The 18,224-nt window shown below is 39.6% G+C and overlaps 3 protein-coding genes across 4 annotated transcripts; 2 read left to right on the top strand and 1 right to left on the bottom strand.

Moving 5' to 3' along the window:
* Nucleotides 1–1,526: 1,526 nt before the first annotated feature.
* On the top strand, nt 1,527–5,590 carry glrx2 (glutaredoxin 2). Of its 2 annotated transcripts, none has more exons than XM_084012257.1 (4): nt 1,527–1,591; nt 2,804–2,864; nt 3,201–3,377; nt 5,406–5,590. In XM_084012257.1, the coding sequence occupies exons 1-4, from the start codon at nt 1,542–1,544 to the stop codon at nt 5,568–5,570; spliced, it is 453 nt and encodes a 150-aa protein (XP_083868383.1). In that variant the 5' UTR covers nt 1,527–1,541; the 3' UTR covers nt 5,571–5,590. The 2 variants fall into 2 exon arrangements, with proteins under 2 accessions (XP_083868383.1, XP_083868382.1); XM_084012256.1 differs by lacking the exon at nt 1,527–1,591 and adding an exon at nt 1,608–1,808.
* A 984-nt stretch (nt 5,591–6,574) lies between these two features.
* uchl5 (ubiquitin carboxyl-terminal hydrolase L5) lies at nt 6,575–12,847 on the top strand. Its single transcript, XM_084012251.1, has 11 exons — nt 6,575–6,763; nt 7,218–7,281; nt 7,362–7,467; nt 8,324–8,449; nt 9,161–9,222; nt 9,678–9,808; nt 10,039–10,102; nt 10,401–10,503; nt 11,605–11,718; nt 11,968–12,066; nt 12,476–12,847. Exons 1-11 carry the CDS (start codon nt 6,688–6,690, stop codon nt 12,518–12,520), a joined length of 990 nt encoding a protein of 329 aa, XP_083868377.1. The 5' UTR covers nt 6,575–6,687; the 3' UTR covers nt 12,521–12,847.
* A 3,010-nt stretch (nt 12,848–15,857) lies between these two features.
* On the bottom strand, nt 15,858–17,923 carry LOC311014896 (regulator of G-protein signaling 21-like). Its single transcript, XM_084011819.1, has 5 exons — nt 17,768–17,923; nt 17,570–17,659; nt 17,269–17,330; nt 16,910–17,076; nt 15,858–16,738 (listed from the first exon to the last, which is right to left on the bottom strand). The coding sequence occupies exons 1-5, from the start codon at nt 17,860–17,862 to the stop codon at nt 16,544–16,546; spliced, it is 609 nt and encodes a 202-aa protein (XP_083867945.1). The 5' UTR covers nt 17,863–17,923; the 3' UTR covers nt 15,858–16,543.
* Nucleotides 17,924–18,224: the final 301 nt, after the last annotated feature.

Genomic DNA, 18,224 nt, shown 5'->3' with positions numbered 1-18,224 from the left:
CCAGGGAGGTGAAGATTCCCACTCAATGTTGAAGTTCCATCCAGCCAGACTTAAATAACTGAGGTTGTAAGGATCAGTTGACCCTATCATCCCCGCCTTTTATCTCATGTACTGCTGCTCTGAGAATGTATTTGAACCTAACACCATTATCACATGCCTTTATAAACATTTCAGGACTGGGTATTACCCAACCTGCAGGGTAAAACTATAGATACCTTTGATGGTGTAAATCCATTTAGAAATCATGCAATTCTCGCTTGGCTTTGAGGAAAAAAATGATCCGATGGGAAGCATTTCTGGGCTGCCTCATAAGAGATCTTAGATTTCTGACTGATTGCCTAACCTTTTAACTTATTCTGGGATAGCGTGGTTAATAAGTGACCTTTAATTTGCTTTGCTTGTGTGATGACAGAATAATGTTATCTCCATTCTGCTGGAATTGGTCTCACAAGTGATGTTTTACTTGAGCCTTGACATTGGAATGTAACCTATCAATGCTACTATCATTACTATTTGTATTACCCTGTTATAATCTACTCCTAATTCTGGCTAAATAAATACGAGTGTTTTGGTGCACATTCATTCTCCATTTCCTCCACCTTACATCCATGTAATCCTGATTCATTAATCCGATCCCAAATTCACCATGACGACAACTTTGACATTTACGGTGGCTGAGGAGGAACACATAAGGCAAACTCACACTTTACAATAGCGCTCCCAGAACTTTATCAACACCCAGAATCACAGAGAGGGAGCAAGGGGGGCTCCCACCGGTCTTAAACAACAGCTTCGTGAACACAATTATAACTGACAATGACGATTTTAGAATTTAAATAAATAATATAATAATAATAAATTTGAATGTAAAATAATGGTCACAGTGTTTAAATAATGACAGCATGCTACTCCACTGGACGGCAATATGTAAAGAACAGTGGAATAACTGTAATGAAAAAAAGTGGCTGAGATACAGGATAATATGGATATATCCTGTTAGCCTGGTCTGGAGCATGCTAGGTCCACAGAATAACTCCATGGTAACTTAGTCCATAACATATGCAACATACTTTCGTGCTACCGGATCCCAGATAACTTCAGCTGGGATGACTGGGAAATCCTGGCTTAATCCCTTATCTAGGTTTTGTGCAATTGTCCCCTGGATAAGTAAGAACCTTCACAGACAGCAATAAAACAAACTCTGTCACTGCATTTGGCAGGTCATGGCTGTTTCTGTATGTTTCACTTGGCCATTGTACCAAAGAGGAAACCTTTTTTTTGTTTGTTTTAAATTCATCATCTTATTGCCGCAAAAGCTGTAAAAAACAAAAAAAACAGGAAACAAACACCACAGCTCCAATGAGTCCAACAACAAAAAGCTTGCATTATAGTATAGGTCAGCTGATATTTGGCAATCAAATGAATTAAAATAAATTATAAAATCACAGCCGGTTGCTAAATGGTGCTATTTAGTTGGAAAGATTGTAGGGGCTGTCAATACAGAGCCACCTTTAAGATGCTGCTCGCGTCGTGGGCGTCACATGTTCAAACAGAGGCTTGCGTCAGCAACTACTTCCGGTAGTCACGTAAGGTAGGCTTCATAAACAGTGGAAAGAAGGGGCGAAAACAAGCATACAGTAACAACTAGGCACAGTGTAGGCACAGTGTGTGATTATAAAACTGTTGTACACTCATCGCATGTTTCATCCAGGGCAACAGCGCGATCATATGCTGGCCGTATTTTCTTTTTTCTCCATGTTTGTTCGAGCAGGATGTCTTCCGAGGGTGGCATGGACCGGCTGCCGAAGGTCATTCTCGCTGGTTTAACAGAAAACTATAGCTAGCTAGCCTAAGTTTAATAAAAAAACAACCACACAGCCTGATACTTGCACCTAAGAAAATCTAACGTTGTTGGTTGCAGTGTAACATCGTGGGACACCGTTTTCGGTCTATTTGCTGCCGTGTTTCACGTAACGTTACCTTTACCGCGCTGAACAGAAACGTTTCATAAAGACCGCATACTGTTGTAAATTTAATATATTTAAAAGTTCCAACCACAAAGTTGTTGTGGCTTTTACGATTCAGTGTATTCCTTTGGTAAATTCGGCATGGGTATGAGTAATCAACAATCTACTATTTCATTAAAAACGGTCAATATGCATGACTGTTGTTGTCAACTCGAGCTAGTTAACGCTATGCTAACGTCCTCGCTGGTGTCTTCCACTTGTCCTGTCGTAGTGAAGCAATTACAAACCTTAGTACTGGGAGGCGAATCAAGTGTAACGAATTTGCAGCTGGGTGTTCACCTTTCACCAAACATTTATGGCCACGCTTTATTACCGGTATGTGTTATTCGATTACAGATTAGCGCGTCTTCTTGATATTGCCAGATTTTAAATGGAGTTTGGCACGACGCATGTCCACCTCAAATCCGAGCTAATTACCAGTACCGGTGAAGAGCATGTGTACTCCTAATCCTGGATTATCTAGCGCATAAACCTTGCTAGTTGTAGACCAGGCGTGATACGGAGTAAAACAGATAATTTGAGACGTGGTCAAATCAGTAGCTACGACGATAACAATGGATATGGGTATTTTCAGACCAGCATTTATCCTCCAGTTAGATGTGATGTTGATGGCCATTATTAGCTGTCAACTCGTCTTTTGCTGTGACAGCTTCACGTTTCGGAGGTTGTTGCATGAACCTACTGTTGGTGTGTCCTTGTGCCAGTTAGATCCGGGTTGATTCATAGGTGGTAGACCAAAAACCTTTTTCACAATATTGTGATGTTGTCTTTTTCAGAATGGGGAATTTTACATCCTCCACATCTTTGTCCAGCCCATCATGTGTACAGTATGTTCAGGTGAGTGGATGGTTACAGATCTGTTTATTTCCGTCATTTCTGGAGTCTTGTCTCAAAATTGTATTTGCTGCCAAAGTTCCTTTGCTTCATGGTAAATTGTGTCTCTTGGCATCTTTTGTCCGTTTTTTTTCCCGGTATACTACAGCCTGTGTATCTGTACATTTCTGAGAAATCTGCAATGAAGTAAACTCACTAACTAAACCATGGAAGTAGTGAATATAAATATGAAGTTGATATCCCTCTCACTTTTCCCCAGCAACTAATTTCAGGCCTGTTATGTGCAGTCTATTTCTGCCCTCTACTGATTATGGAATTCAATCTTATTTTAACTTTCAGGAGATGGTGACACAGAACTGTGTTGTGATATTTTCCAAGACCACCTGTCCTTATTGCAAAATGGCCAAGAATGTGTTCAATGAAATTGGCGCAAACTATAAAGTGATTGAACTGGATGAGCACAATGACGGGAGGAGACTGCAAGAGGCCTTAGCTCAGGTGACCGGTGCCAGAACGGTAAGAGCCTCGTGATGCGGCCTGTTATTTCAGCATCTATTTCAAGTAGAAGCAACATGTGCATATTTGACAGCTTGTTTATTCTGGCAACTCGGCATTTAAGTTAAATTTAGATGACTTGACTAGTGTTTTGTTTGGACTGCAGCCATGACTCAGAACCTTGACTCAAAATAGCCGAATCTGAGTTAAGATAAAAACCAGAGAAAGCTGCATCTATGCTAAAGTCTTTAATGATAGGAGGCATATACATATACTGTAAAATAACATTTTGATAGTAATAAAAGTAATGAAAGTTATAATATGCTTTATATATGTGTTTAAATCAAAATGAGATTTATAACAAAAAAAATGATTTTAATTTATATGGTCAGTATCTGTAAAGCAAGACCTATTTTATTTGATATCACTACTCGCTCACCGTCATTCCTCTTTTTTTATTTGACGCTTGAGTTTTGAGTTTTACAAGTTACAACAGTCATATTATATTATAGTCAATTTTCATAGCTTAACTCTGATTCCAGATTTATCTCTTTGATTAAGTTGCATATTTTTTGTTTAAAAGTTAATAAATGATGAATAAATCAGGTAAAATAACTCTTTGTAGTTCACTTTTCACAATGTTAAATCTACTGCCAAAATTAAGCACAAGCACAGGGCCGCAAAACATTTCTAGTAAGGTATTTGAAACTAGAGATGTTGATGATGTTTGGCCCTGACAAGTCCTTAACCATTGGGTATCATCAACTAATTCCGAGTACAAACCCAAACTTGTATTTACCTAAATGTTGATTAAGTTCATTATAAAATTAGAAAATCTAAAAATGAACCATTTTAGATAAAATGCCCAGTCATAGTATGCACCTATTTAACAATATATGCCAAAAAAAACCCCTCCACAAATATATTTTTTTATTATGTTATTGAAATCCAATCATTGTTCTTTCTATGAAGTAAAATATGAAATGTGCTTCGAAAGCCAGGACCGACCACTTTCAACCAATAATATGACATCAATCAATCTGCAACCAGTGAGCCACAGCAGTCCTCTCAGCCCCATATCGCTACATTCTAAGCCTGCCCACTTTTAAGCAGTCCAGACAATGTGGATGATTTAATTTAAAATCTGTCTTGTAAGTGTACACAGCTCAAATATCCTGTTTAATGTGGAAATGCATCACAGTACAGAAGCTAAAGTTGCTCTGACTTCCGTTTCACTGGCTTGTGTCTGATGCATTGAAATAACACTTGCGCACTACTAATCTGAGACATCTTAATTTTTCATCCAAATACTCAAAAGTCCTGATAAAAACTTAAAGTATGTGACTTTTGATTTTAGCATTCAGCTAAGATAGGACAGACCATTTTTAATACTGTGGGCAATTCCAGATATTGATAATAAAAAAATTGACACCAGAAGAAATTGAGAAAATATTAGAGTAAGAGTAAGTATATAAACATGCAAAAAACTATAAAATATAAATATACATTTTGTAAGAAGTAATGATAAAGCCAGTCAAAATAGAAGAGCAATGCGAGTAATATTAATTTAGTTAAATAAGTAGACTAAAATAGAAGACGTTAATTGTGACGACATGCATTTTGCTAATAAGACAGAGAGATCAGAGTTGGTGTGACTGAATCTGTGTAACATCATCTTGTCAGAATTCAGAGTCGGTCACATTCACACACTCTAATTTTCACTGGTTTCACAAGTGAAATGCTGCACTGTGGAGGCTGTAGTGAAGGAGAGCAGCCTTGCAACATTAGCAGACTCGGCTGGACAAAACACAGGAGAGTTCCATAGAGAAAAGGATCAGATTCTCTGTTTTATATAAATATGCCCAAATCAACCCCAAGGCACATCATTAGGACCAGCCCGGGACATCTCTGTTTGAAACATGTTGATGTTTAACTTAATGTGTATGTTAATAAGGGCCAAAACAATTAGAACAGATATTGCTAGAACTCAGCACTACACCTAATTTCTTTCATCAAGAACTAATGTTATGACCCAATTTGTGTGTTCAGGTGCCAAGAGTCTTCATTAATGGTAACTGCATCGGAGGTGGCTCTGATACCAAACAACTCCATCAGCAGGGGAAGTTGCTGCCCCTGATCGAACAGTGTGCTCCCTGCTGTGCTGCGAGCAGCTCCGACGGCTCAGGCAGTGGACAGTTCGAGTCCGCTAAATGACTAACCGTTGTTGTAATTTTGTTCAATCCTGTATTTTTTAAGTGTTTGCTGGGTCTTGTGCTACAAGCTGAACATTGCTTGAGCATAATGTTATTTATTTATCAAAGTGCATTAGATACCTGATGTTCTGCCACATGCATTTTCATCCAGGGATGTACAGTATTCTTATTAAAGCTGCTGTCTTTTAATCAAACTCTGTGGAACTACTTCTCCTCTGCATGGTTGTCTTAATTGAACAATATGTTGATAAAAGCTTGATCACTCTCAGCATCAAGGATCATCAACCTGTGAACAGCCATTAGTTTGTGAAGTATTGCCAGTTTGCGCAATTTTCGGAGTAATCTGACATAATTCTTGGCATGTTGTAAGAATGACAGATTGTATGAAAAGCACATTTTATTGTGCTAATTTATTTGAACATTACATATTGAGAAATGTAGCCACATTATTTGCTCCATGGAAAATATAACAATTTTTTTTTTTTTTTTTTTTTTTTACTTTGTTGTCAAAGCATTTTCTATGTCAGTGTATCTGAGATGTGAGCAGAAGCTGTACAAATTGGATGAATAGGCTAATGAACGATGGTCCTGGTCAGTGTTATGATTGTAAGGATCAATGTGCATATGCTTAACAACCACTCTTAACTGTTTTTTTAATGCCTGGACTGTGTGTTTATGATTATTAATAAAACTGAATGAAAAGACCACTATCAGCCTCCTATGTGTGGCTTTGCGTTTTGCGAAGAGCGTTTCATTTAATACTCATCGTGTCTGAGGCGGGCGGGTATTAGTTCAAGTACTTGAGGGGCGCTTTTATAGTAATGGGTCGTTAGTTTTGAGTTTTCTTTTTATGAGTGTTGATACGTGCATATACCGATAAAGAGAAAACTGTGCTCGTCACTAATGTTGAAATATTTTTTTGTCAAATGTGTGTCGTTTCCAACGGTACAAGCTGTGAGTCAAAACGCGCGCACCCAGAATGCCCACATTGCACCGCATCACGGTGAGGTCACTCCAGTGGTTCAGTGAAATTAGCTTGACTAGCGGGTACGGCTAAGCTAGGATATTAGCTTCTTTGTATATGTGCTCAGTAGGTTGAATAACCCCCACTTTAAATAATGGCTGGAAGCGCAGGAGAGTGGTGTCTGATGGAGAGTGACCCCGGCGTGTTCACAGAACTGATAAAGGGTTTCGGTGAGTGATTTGTATCTTAACGATCGCTAGCCGCTCATTCACTGTAACGTGGCTATGCGACAGCGCTATCTAGCTTCTTTAAACCTAGCGTCGACTTCTAAATTAGCTGCCGTTGATTTCCTAAGCAACAAAATCTAATGCTATGAGCGTGAAACAAACATATTTTAGAATCTATGCATTCCCAACAACCGCCCACACAGTGCATAAGAAGGCTGCACGCAATAATTAGCCTCGGCTAACTTAATTGGGTGAGCTAACTAGCTAGCATTACTCAGCGTTCAAAACAACGGCGGGTGAAAACAAATCCTCACTCGTGAATGACATTAGTTGTGCTTTGCTCTGCTGTCAAAGCGCCACCTCCCTTCGTTAACGATTGCTAACAGTCTGGTAGACCTTACTTAAGCACGTACTACAATTGTGAATTAATATGTGATGCTTTGCTTGTCCTTGTCAGGTTCCAAAGGCGCCCAGGTTGAAGAGATATGGAGTATGGAGCCAGAGAACTTTGACAACTTGAAGTATGTTCTGACCTGCAGATTCGTTATATTGAATGCTCCCTTTTTAGACAGCCTTTTAAAATTAATCTGCTTTGTTCCAGACCAGTTCATGGGTTGATTTTCCTGTTCAAGTGGCAGCCAGGTGAGGAGCCAGCAGGATCAATCGTTCAGGATTCAAGGCTTGACCACATCTTCTTTGCAAAACAGGTATATTAAGCTTTGTCATTAAAACAACAATTACACATTGCTCTTTTTATATATGCTGTTTTTTTGCAGTTGTAATATCAACAGATGCATTTGATTCAACATCTAACTGCTGAAGTATAGTTCCAAAAGAAGGAAAATAATAAAGAATAAAACGACTCTTCATATTCTGCCAACAAAGGGTGCATCTGATGGTAATTGCACTGAGCTGAACAAAAGAGAAACCCAAGTATAATTTCATGACATTGGCTATAGTGTAGGAGTTCTTCAGACTAATGCATTAGGCTGGATAATGAATTGCGGTGCTTCTGAATTGAGTGGGCCTTTCACATTAAGCACTCAGCCCACAACAAAGTGCGAGGATGTCACTTTGGCTTAACCAATGATCAATATAAATGCGTTAAATCTTATGAATCGCGATTCTTAATTATGATTGTTTTAAGACTTTTAAGACACTCTCTCCCATGCCAGCACGTAGCCTATTGAAAAATGTTCAAAATAACAGGAATTATTAATTACATTTCTGTATTCGGCATAAAATATTATGCAGGACTATAGAATAAATATGTGTTATAAGTAATTCTGTTGTCTCCTTATTTTTTCACCTTTTAGAAGAATACAGATAGTCTCATTCGCATTATTGCATGTTTATTTCATGGATATAGAATTTTGGTTAAAAATTACTGAATCGAATTGTGGTTTACAGAATTGAATGAAATTATTCCAAAAAAAAATGTGCCCTTGAATATTAATGATTCAAATTACAATGGCTGTAATGTCGTCACTAAAATACATGTGCATCTATAAGGGAATATTTTATCCGTGCAGTTGATTGTGTATTTTATCTGTGTGTTTTCAGGTCATTAACAACGCCTGTGCCACCCAGGCAATAGTCAGCGTTCTCCTCAACTGCTCCCATTCTGACATGTTGCTTGGGGACACACTGACAGAGTTCAGAGAGTTTTCACAGAGTTTTGACGCTGCAGTACGTTCATGGTATTTTTCTCTTGTTTCCAAAAAAACAGTGGAATTTGAATTGCATGTATTAGTTCAGGGATTTACTTGTGAACGCTTTTCACAATATAGTTTTTGCTGCGGTATTTGTTGAAAACTATGAACCTTTCGTTTTAACATAAGTGACACTAGCATTTGGCTTCTAACTGAAATAATATGTAATTCATTATTCATGCATTCGAAAAAAGAATCTGCTTTCCCTCGGGGAGCAGCAATTTATTACACAACTCGCTGTAATTTCCCCTCTCTTTAACTCTGACAGTTTTATCCTCTTACCTTTTAATACTGTGGTGACTCCGTCCAACAACACTGAACCAGGCTGTTTTTTGTCATTTGATTTGGAAAAGCTCAAAGTAGAGACTTTTTGCAGTCTGACAAATATGTTGTGTTAAATAGATTTATTTTTTGAACCAGTTTAGAGCAACAATTGAACATGATGGAAAATAATCAGGACTGGAAGAATTTGTGTATTCATAGGCATGATATAGAAGCAGCAAACGGGTCATTTATTTTAATTTCTACCTTTTCTTTTTATATTACTGAAACACTATTTGGATGCATGGCATGTTACCAGAAAAAGGAATGTATAATATGTCCCACATAGCCCTTCATAATGCTGCTGAATCTTTAAGGCAAGGGTTATACAGTCAGCATATAATCCTGCACCTCCTGCTCTCCTCAGATGAAAGGTTTGGCTCTGAGCAACTCTGAAGTGATCCGACAAGTTCACAACAGCTTTGCCAGGTAAGCTCCTGCTCATATCATATCCAGCTGGAGGAAGTCTGTTTGATTGGCTTGATGTTATTTTTAGCTCCTCGTTCTAACTCTGTGAAAAGTTATTGGCTCATTTTTTTGCTAATGCACTTGTCTGCTTGTCTGAAACGGGCTGGGTCATTTGTTGGCCACCCCAAATCTTTTTCAGTGCTAATTCTCTTATGTAATGAATGTATAATAATTTAAGATTACATCACATTAAGCACCTTAACACTCTACTTTGTGATCAACTTTTTAATGGAGACATTTTTACTTAACACACATTGATTTATTGACTTGGATTGGAGAGTTTGTTTTGGAACAGTGTGTTAGTACACCTTTTTGTTTAATAGAGGAAACAATAGTATCTACACTTGTTTGTGTGAGGCATGATAGTCATCTTTGATAGAGATTTTTAGAATTGTATCTTTTTTTTGTATTTGCAGACAGCAAATGTTTGAATTTGATGCAAAGTCATCAGCAAAGGACGAGGACGCATTTCACTTTGTGAGCTACGTTCCTGTAAACGGCAGACTATACGAGCTGGATGGACTTCGAGAGGGACCAATTGACCTGGGTAAGCAGAAAAACAGTAATTTGTTATTTTTCTCTCGTTGCTTTATGGTTTCATTGCTAAAATTGGCAGGGAGGTCCCTCGGTGTGAGGTCTTGCAGTGGGCAGCTGCATTTTGTCTTTTGGCCATGGCCCATTTCCCTTAAAACTGTCTGTTTTATGATGATGTACAGTGCAGTTTCTGTGTATATGTACACCTTGAAGTATTGTTTGTTCCTGTCTGTTTTTCACCAGGTGCTTGCAACCAGGATGACTGGATCAGCAGCGTTCGCCCAGTGATAGAGAAAAGAATACAGAAGTGAATATCTTCTTCATATATTAAATTCTAGATACCTAGGTTAACCTCATACTTTAAAGACAATGTGTAGTAAGACACCAAAACGAGAATTTACTTGAAGCAGTGGTGCAGAAAGTATTTTTCAAACAATCTCTTTAATCCATCTCATTTGATTTATTTGTATATTTTATATCTTATAATCTAAAAAAGCAAAGAGTACTTTCTGTACAGACGCGTTCTGCCAAATACTCTACTACCTTGACTTTCTTGACAGTGTATCATTCGATACTTAATACAATTGTACTCTTTCCCTCTTCAGGTACAGTGAAGGAGAGATCCGGTTCAACCTAATGGCCATTGTGTCAGACAGAAAAATGATATACGAGAGAAAAATTGCAGAGCTCCAGACCCAGCTTACTGAGGTGAGTGGCAGCTGCACAGCTGAATCCAGTGCAGACATGGAAAAAGAATAACACATTATTTTACTCCCTGTGAGGCTACATGTGAAATGCGTCAGATTTCATAAGTTAGATTTCATAACTATGTTGTGCTTTTTACTTGGGACTCCATCCATAATTGTTATGTTTGTCACGTCATATCAAATATTGAATATAACTGCACTGGTTTTGATTAAATCTAGTGTAATGATCCAATCTACCTACTGTGTTGCAACATTTAGAAAATGTGACCAAATGGGAGGAGTTGGAGGTGAATGAGGTATAACCCTACTATGGATCATGGCAATCTCATTATGAAAAGGAGTGACATTTATTATGGACAAGGACGTCATGGAATTAGTGGTGCCAACCCACATGCACCCAACTTTTATTGGGTGGTGTCGGAAATGTGCCCTGTTGTACCAGCAACCCACCACACCCAACAGTGATGTCAAGATAAACGGATCACACCCAGATTACACATCAGCATCACAGTAACGAGGTGAATCATTCAACCACTGGGGGGCAGCAAAGACAAGGTTTATGGTTGACCATAACAGTGAAAACTAGTGATGTCCAAATGAAGCTTCGTGAAGCATTTTCTTTATTTTCTGAGCCCAATAGTTGGCGCTCTCTGTACAACAAAGGGTTGAAGGCCGATATATTTCCATTGCTTTCAACCCTTTGTTGAACAGAGAGCGCCATCTATTGGGCTCAGAAAATAAAGAAAATGCTTCACGAAGCTTCATTTGGACATCACTACTGAAAACCCTCATGCAAACATATTTAAGGAGTGGGATTGTTTTGCTGCTTAATATTCTATATTGCCTTATTTAGTTATAAATAATAAAACTACACATACCACTGTGATCACACTATGGACAGGTCTTTTAGTGGCTTTAAGAAAAACGTGTGCAGGTGAAACAAATGCAACGGTTAAACCAGTATTGCAATTATGTAAGTTGCTGGAATTTAATCCATTAAAAAAAACCTCACCAACTGTCCCATCATCAGTGCTATTTTTCCCAAACAATACTTACCAGATACATCTTGGCTATAGAAACCTTTTTTATCTTCTGTTGCCAGGATGAACCAATGGACACAGACCAGAGCAGCACGTTTCTTAGCTCCATCCAATCCGAGATTGCCAAGTACCAGCTTCTTATTGAAGAGGAAAATCAGAAGCTTAAAAGATATAAGGTGGGTTTCTCCTGAACGCCACATTCCCTACTAATTCTATGTGACGTTCACTGTGATACAAATGCAGGGAAACGGCCGTCAGTCTACATTGCATTTGTCCTGGGAAAAATACCTTTTGAAAACCATCAGCACATTATAAATATAGAGGCTGTATTTACTGCAGCAACCCCCGAATCTAATCTAGGTCTTTTCAACATTGCCGTTGCCCAGTTTTGCTTCACTTGTTGGATTAATGTGTTTTTCTAACAGATTGAAAACATTCGGCGAAAGCACAACTACCTTCCTTTCATCATGGAGTTACTGAAGACACTGGCAGAGTACCAACAGTTGATACCCTTGGTGGAGAAGGTATTTTCTTTTCTTTTTATGCAGCGTCTCTGGGAAGACTTAAGTACCATGGCATTTTGAGGATCGTTGGGTATTCCTCCTCATTATTTTCAAAGGGATACAATGTCAAAGGTGTCAGGGAGGAAAAATAATCGCTAGACATAATGAAATTGCCACGGCATGTCAGGTTCACTGCACACTGTGTCCACTAGAGGGCTAATGTACATGTCTCACAAGCAATACACTGAAGTTGATTTGTTTTTTATAATGCTTTATATACAGTATGATTTAATAAGCAACAGTAGTTCAAATGAAATGTCTTCAGATTGTTTGCCCAGCTTTGGTGGTTGGAGTCATGAAAACAGTATTCTTTACTTATACCTGTGTACATTCTGTATAGTAACAAAATGGTTGTTCTTTTTCTCACCAGGCGAAGGAGAAACAGAGTGCTAAAAAAGCCCAGGAGGCCAAATGAAGAGCAACACACGCTTCAACAGAGAAACCTCTAAACACACGCATCCAGAAGCCGACAGTCACCCTTTCATCACTGAGCCACATGCAGATTCTGCTCATCATCTGTCATATTCATATTAATGGCCACGGATGGTCTGCAGCACTTCCTCACTGTGGCATCCTCTGAACCATCCAGACATTAAGAATGGCACTGCAGGTGTAGCAGAGAGACTGTAAACGACGGTAAAAAATACTCTCCATGTGTTCATCAGCTCTAATGCATGATAGAAGGAACGATGTGCTCAAATTATGTCTTATTTTCATAATAAAATGTCTAGATGTTTGTGAATTGGTCTTTTCATATGATTTTCAAACTGATTTCTTACCTTTTTTTTTTTTTTGTCAATTATTGACTTGTATCTAAATGCTCCTCATAGATGAACCCATTCCCTAGTCAGACTTTGTTGCAGATCTTTGCCACCACCTACTGGCAAAGAAGGGGCAAAACAAGGATTGTACTTGGACTATGTTAGAAAAAGCCATCTGATCGACCTTTTGTTATTGTCCAGTGTAAATGAATTAATGTATGCATTCGGTAATATGAAACCTTTTTAAAAACAATCCTGCATTCAAATCTGTGTCCAACGTTTGACCTGATTGAGAGCACACTGATACGCTGCCAAGTCCTTATAAGTGCATCATTAAGAAGCGGCTGGTGGAGGTTAGGGACACGTGTTTCTGTTGGATAAAGTCCCATAACAGCATGTTGATGTTTTGAACATGGGAGTCTGCTGCACAAAGGAACCATACACCGCCGACTTACGGGTCGCACTTGAACACATCGTACGTCTACAGGCCTGCGTAGTCTGACGTATCTGCAGGCTGACGACCGAAGTAGAACGTGGCCCTTTTCTATTTTTAGCTCCTGTGTTTACATACACACCTTAAGTACTCCTTGGATCTGTTCCCAGTAGTCTGTTGCTAAGATCCTTCATGGCAACTAATGGAAACCCACAGGTTTTACTACCGGCAGAGAGAGAGAACACAGTGTCTGTTTTATTAGCCTGTCTGAAGTCAGGCCGCATGGATGAGCAAACAAAGTATTCATGGTGACCGTTCCAGTTCTGCAGGGTGTTCATGAATACCTCACTTGACATGCTTCATTATTGACTTAGCAATTATCCCATTGTCTTTTCATCTCGATTTTACCCTTGATGTTGAGTCACATGAAGACTGTATGGCGTGGCACGCAGACATAGATGCAAATGCAACAAAAAGAATCGAGTCTTATAAATAGTGTGATGGAATGTGTGCTGCGTAGGCCTACTTTGAAGGTCAAGGGAAGTTTATTTGTATAGCTCATTATCACATCCAGTGTCTCAAAGGGCTTCAGAGGCCCATACAAAATTGGGGGAAACTCCTTGACAAAGCATTAAAGCTGCAGCTAATAATTTGTTTTGCAGTTTGATAAGTTGTTTAGTCTGTTAGAATTTCTGAAAATAACCCAAGATGGAGTTATTTGGTTTCTTTTTGTTGGACCAACGGTCCACAACGTAACATTATTCCATTTTACAATGACATAAAACAGAAAGGCAGCAAAGCTGAGGAGCTGGAGCCAGCAATTGCCTTTTTTTAATAGAGATGATTAATAGGTTTTCATAATTAGCGAGTACAGAGGTAAAAAGAGAATAAACACTGAGAGAGGCGATTTAAAGAGAAATCCCCTCTTTAGACTGCCAGACGTGCAGTAGGTGTTGCAGGAACAGGAATTTGAGAACAGTTCGTAAGGATCTGCTGATGACGGCTTTATAAAACAAACAAAACTGAGAGGTTATGTGGTGTTTGGGCTAAATCAACATGTTGATATTCAGCAGGTGTAACAATTACCTTCGTCATTCCCATTGTAGGTTAGCATGTTAGCATGCCAACATTAGCACTAAATTCAAAGTACAGTTGTGCCTAGTGGCAACGTCATCAGTTTTGCAGCTAAACTGGTTGTAAAGCAAAGTATTGGACAGTGACATGTCAATGTGATGATGACACACTGAATAATAACAACATGGAAGTCTGTCTTCTAGATTTGATGCTCAGTCATAGCTGTTGAGACATGTCACTTAAAACCACAAGGGTCAACCTCATGGTGCTGAGGGTCAGGGCATTACCAAGGCCGGCAGTGTTTCTTAAAGTGGAATTATTATCATTCCCATACTAAAGAAAGAGTTTCAGATCACAGATGTACGCATACTGTTGTGGAGAGCTGCTGGTGTAAAAGGTGACCTATCAACAATGTCAGTGGGCCAAAGGTGTAAGGGGAGGGCAGGAGCCGCTGTCTGGCCGCTGTCAGCCACCACTATGGGTTCACCGGCTGGAATCAGAGAGTAGACCCACACAGCCGGCGGGGGAGGACTCTCTGCTGCCAGTTACACATATTTTTACAGTAAGGGAACTTGGCTGCAGTGACGTGGCCCCCATCAGCTGCAGAGAAATGAGATAGAGGAATGAGATGTTCCCAAAAGATGAGGAATGTTGTTTTTGTCGTGCGACCGAACATCCAGCACATTGTCTTGGAAATTATGTCAGTGGTTGGGCTATGTGGATGTGTCTGACCTTTGTTAAAACAAACACCTGACGTGCATGACATGTACATTCAACCATTGCAATGTTTTCATATTCAAGATGAATGATAAAGTGACAGTCAGTGGAAAAACTTTCTGAGTGGCAAAATGTTGCTTCACTTTGCTTTAACAATAAACTTATTACTTCAGGACTGCCTGAGCCACATATTAGTCCATAGATCAAATAAGTACAGCACATTCAGAAAGTGCTCAGATTTCTTATGTTGCAGCCTGATGCTAAAATTGTTTAAATGCATTTTCCCTCATTAATCTACACAGAATAATGACAAAGCCAAAACAGGACATTTTGGCAGCTTTAATGCAAATGAATAAACTCTTCTTAATAATTCAGACCCACAACGATGACACTTTTAGCTCAGGTGCCTTCTCTTTCCCTTGATCACCTTTGTTTCCACACCTGTGCTTGAATTCTAATTAAATCCAGTGGACATGATTGGCAAAGGCACAGTAGGTTTGCCAGTTGGCCCGGAGCCATGACTCCAAAGCAATGTTAATTGTCCTGTACCTGCTGGGTGAGTAAGTAAGCAACTGTTTGTAACTGCTACCATGGTAACTATGTCAACTTTCAAGGTAACGATGTCGATTTTGTATTCCCAATCAGTTTCTGCTGCTGCTGAGTGGCAAAAAAAAGTCATTTGGTTGCAGGTTTCTGAGTAAATGACCAATTTGGTATTCACTGTAGGCTTTTTTTTTGTGTGTGTGTTGAAAAATAAATTGGAGACATTTCAGAACTGAAAAACACATTTTATTTTTCTCGAGCAGTCCAGCTGCCTGCAAACTCACATTCACATTCACCACATGCAATATTTACAATACATAACATTGTCACAGTCATTTCAGACCAAATGCAGTCTTCGGTAGAAATTGTGTACGTTATTATATAAGTTCTAATTGTGCTCTTTGTGTAAACGGATCTGTGTAAATGACAGCTGTGTGAAGTCTTCAAGCAAAGAGGAAATGCATTCTAACAGCATTGTCGGTAAGAGGGAGTTAAGTGCAAAGTGTTTTCAACAGTCATCTCAGCTTTGAATGCCGTTTGCAATTCGACAGCATTTTCTTGAACGCATCATTGCCCTAAAGACAAAATTCGAATAGAGTGATATAAAGAACGTGCAGGTAATGGCCCAGTGAAGAAAATGTAACCATAATCCCATCTGGTAAAAACACTCTGTGCACTGCCAAGAGCATGATATCAGCATCCTGCCTCATCATCCCAACTTTACTGTGCAGAGCCCTAAAAACCACTAAGCTTTTGCATTTTTCTGCACTTAAACGTTATTGTTTATGCTCAGGATTTGCATTCGGGTTCCATTATCCCGAGGCCGGCGCCTGGAATGAGCACCATCAGCGGTCTATTCACACGGCCACAGCGGTAAACAAATGGCTTCAGGAGTAGGTGTCGAGTTTGACTAGGATTTAATGGGCTTGCCCTCTCCCCTGGCACCGGCGCACAGTTCTTTGTAGAGGTCGGAGTAGATAAATCTGGGGTAGGAGTTGTTCTCCATCAGGCTGTAGACTTTCCTCTGAGCAGCCAGGAAGCTGGTCACAGTGGGCTCATGGAGGCTCTGGACGATGGCATTCTTTGTGTGGAAATCCAGGTTTATCTGTGACACAAGGAACAGATATTATGAGCCTCGGACATCCATTTCTAAATAAGGAATGTCTTGCGTATTTATAAAACTTAAATTAAGTTCTTTATTTGGAAAATTTGATTAACTTAATCCAATAAGACGTTCAATTGGATTAACGGGAAATGCTAGAATGGTGGTGGTTACCTCTTTGGGAGCTTCGTTTTGAATGAACTCCTCGTAGATGCTGTTAGCCTTGGACGCCAGCTCTTTGTGCGACGAGAGGCTCTTGAAATCCTCGCAGGCGTTCCAAAATTCAATGTTCTCTTCGCAGAACTCCGACTTCAGGAAGACGCAAAACGCAGCTTTGCCGTCTGTGGGAGGGAGGGAGAGAAGAAGAGGTGTTCAAGGAAAGTTAATGTGAGGCAGCGTTAGTGAAAAGGCCATTACAGCCTTTGTTTTTATTGAGGCAAATAAAGTGCCTTCGTTCAGGACACAGTCACCGTGTGACCTTTTGAGACGCTCTTATGTAATCGTGCAGCAATAGTGCAGTGAATGATGCTTACATTTATGACCGAGTAGTTTGTCAAGTGACTGCGCCCACTGGTGCACGTCATCAGCAGTCGGCCTGAGGGCAGAGGAGACGGAGCGTGTGAGTTAGAGAAGAGGGCAGATCCTTAAGTTGGTGCAAGCAATACAATGCAATACACTCCTAAAACAGCAACTTATTTTATTGGGTTCATTGTATCATTTATATGTGTTATGTTTTGAGCTGTGTTAAAAAAAGACACAATTTAACTATACTTTAAAAAGTAAATTAACTTTCAGCATGAACAGCAAACAAGACATACAAAAGAAAGGTCTTACCTGTAAGATCTGTTCTTCACTAGATGCAATATCGACTGGGAAGTGTTCGTCTTCAAGAGAAATCCTATTCTGTTCCTCCAGTTTTTCCTCCTGGAAAAAGGGAAATCATTCATCAGTGTTGTCTGGCAGTGTAATCCTGAGTAATGCATTTTACAAGGTCATCAGGATGAGAATCGTCTCGATTAAACAGCAACTTACTTGATCCCCTTCTTCTCTGTGGACAGGTCAGTGGGATTCATACAGTCAGGTAACGCCATGCTTTGGGATGACACGATATCAAGGTTATCTCTCATTGTTCAATCTATTCTCCTTCTCCCTTTTTGACTTGTCGGGCAACCTTTATAGTTTCTCCCTCCAGCCGCGAGTTGGGAGCGTGACAGGCAGGAGGCGGGGCCCAAACGCAATTGGCTCTCGCTGTGTAAACACTGACTTGGTGTGGTATGACTCTCAGGCATTGGTAGGCTGTCACTGCTTCAGCATTCCCTCCCTGAGAAGCCTGTGGGCTTCCATTTTTAAGGGTAAGGTCAAGATGTGACGTACATGGCAGTACTTTTTTTTCACTTGTTTTGTGGGATCTTTTTCTTCTTCTTTCTTTTACATTTTGAGAGCCTTTTAGAAGAAATTGCTGCAGCTCTGACACAAATTTCAACCTATG

Source organism: Eutrigla gurnardus (assembly GCF_963514095.1).
Source record: "Eutrigla gurnardus genome assembly, chromosome: 6".
Taxonomy (NCBI): domain Eukaryota; kingdom Metazoa; phylum Chordata; class Actinopteri; order Perciformes; family Triglidae; genus Eutrigla; species Eutrigla gurnardus.
Note: the sequence above shows the minus strand (reverse complement) of the source record. Positions and strands in the feature narration are given on the sequence as shown.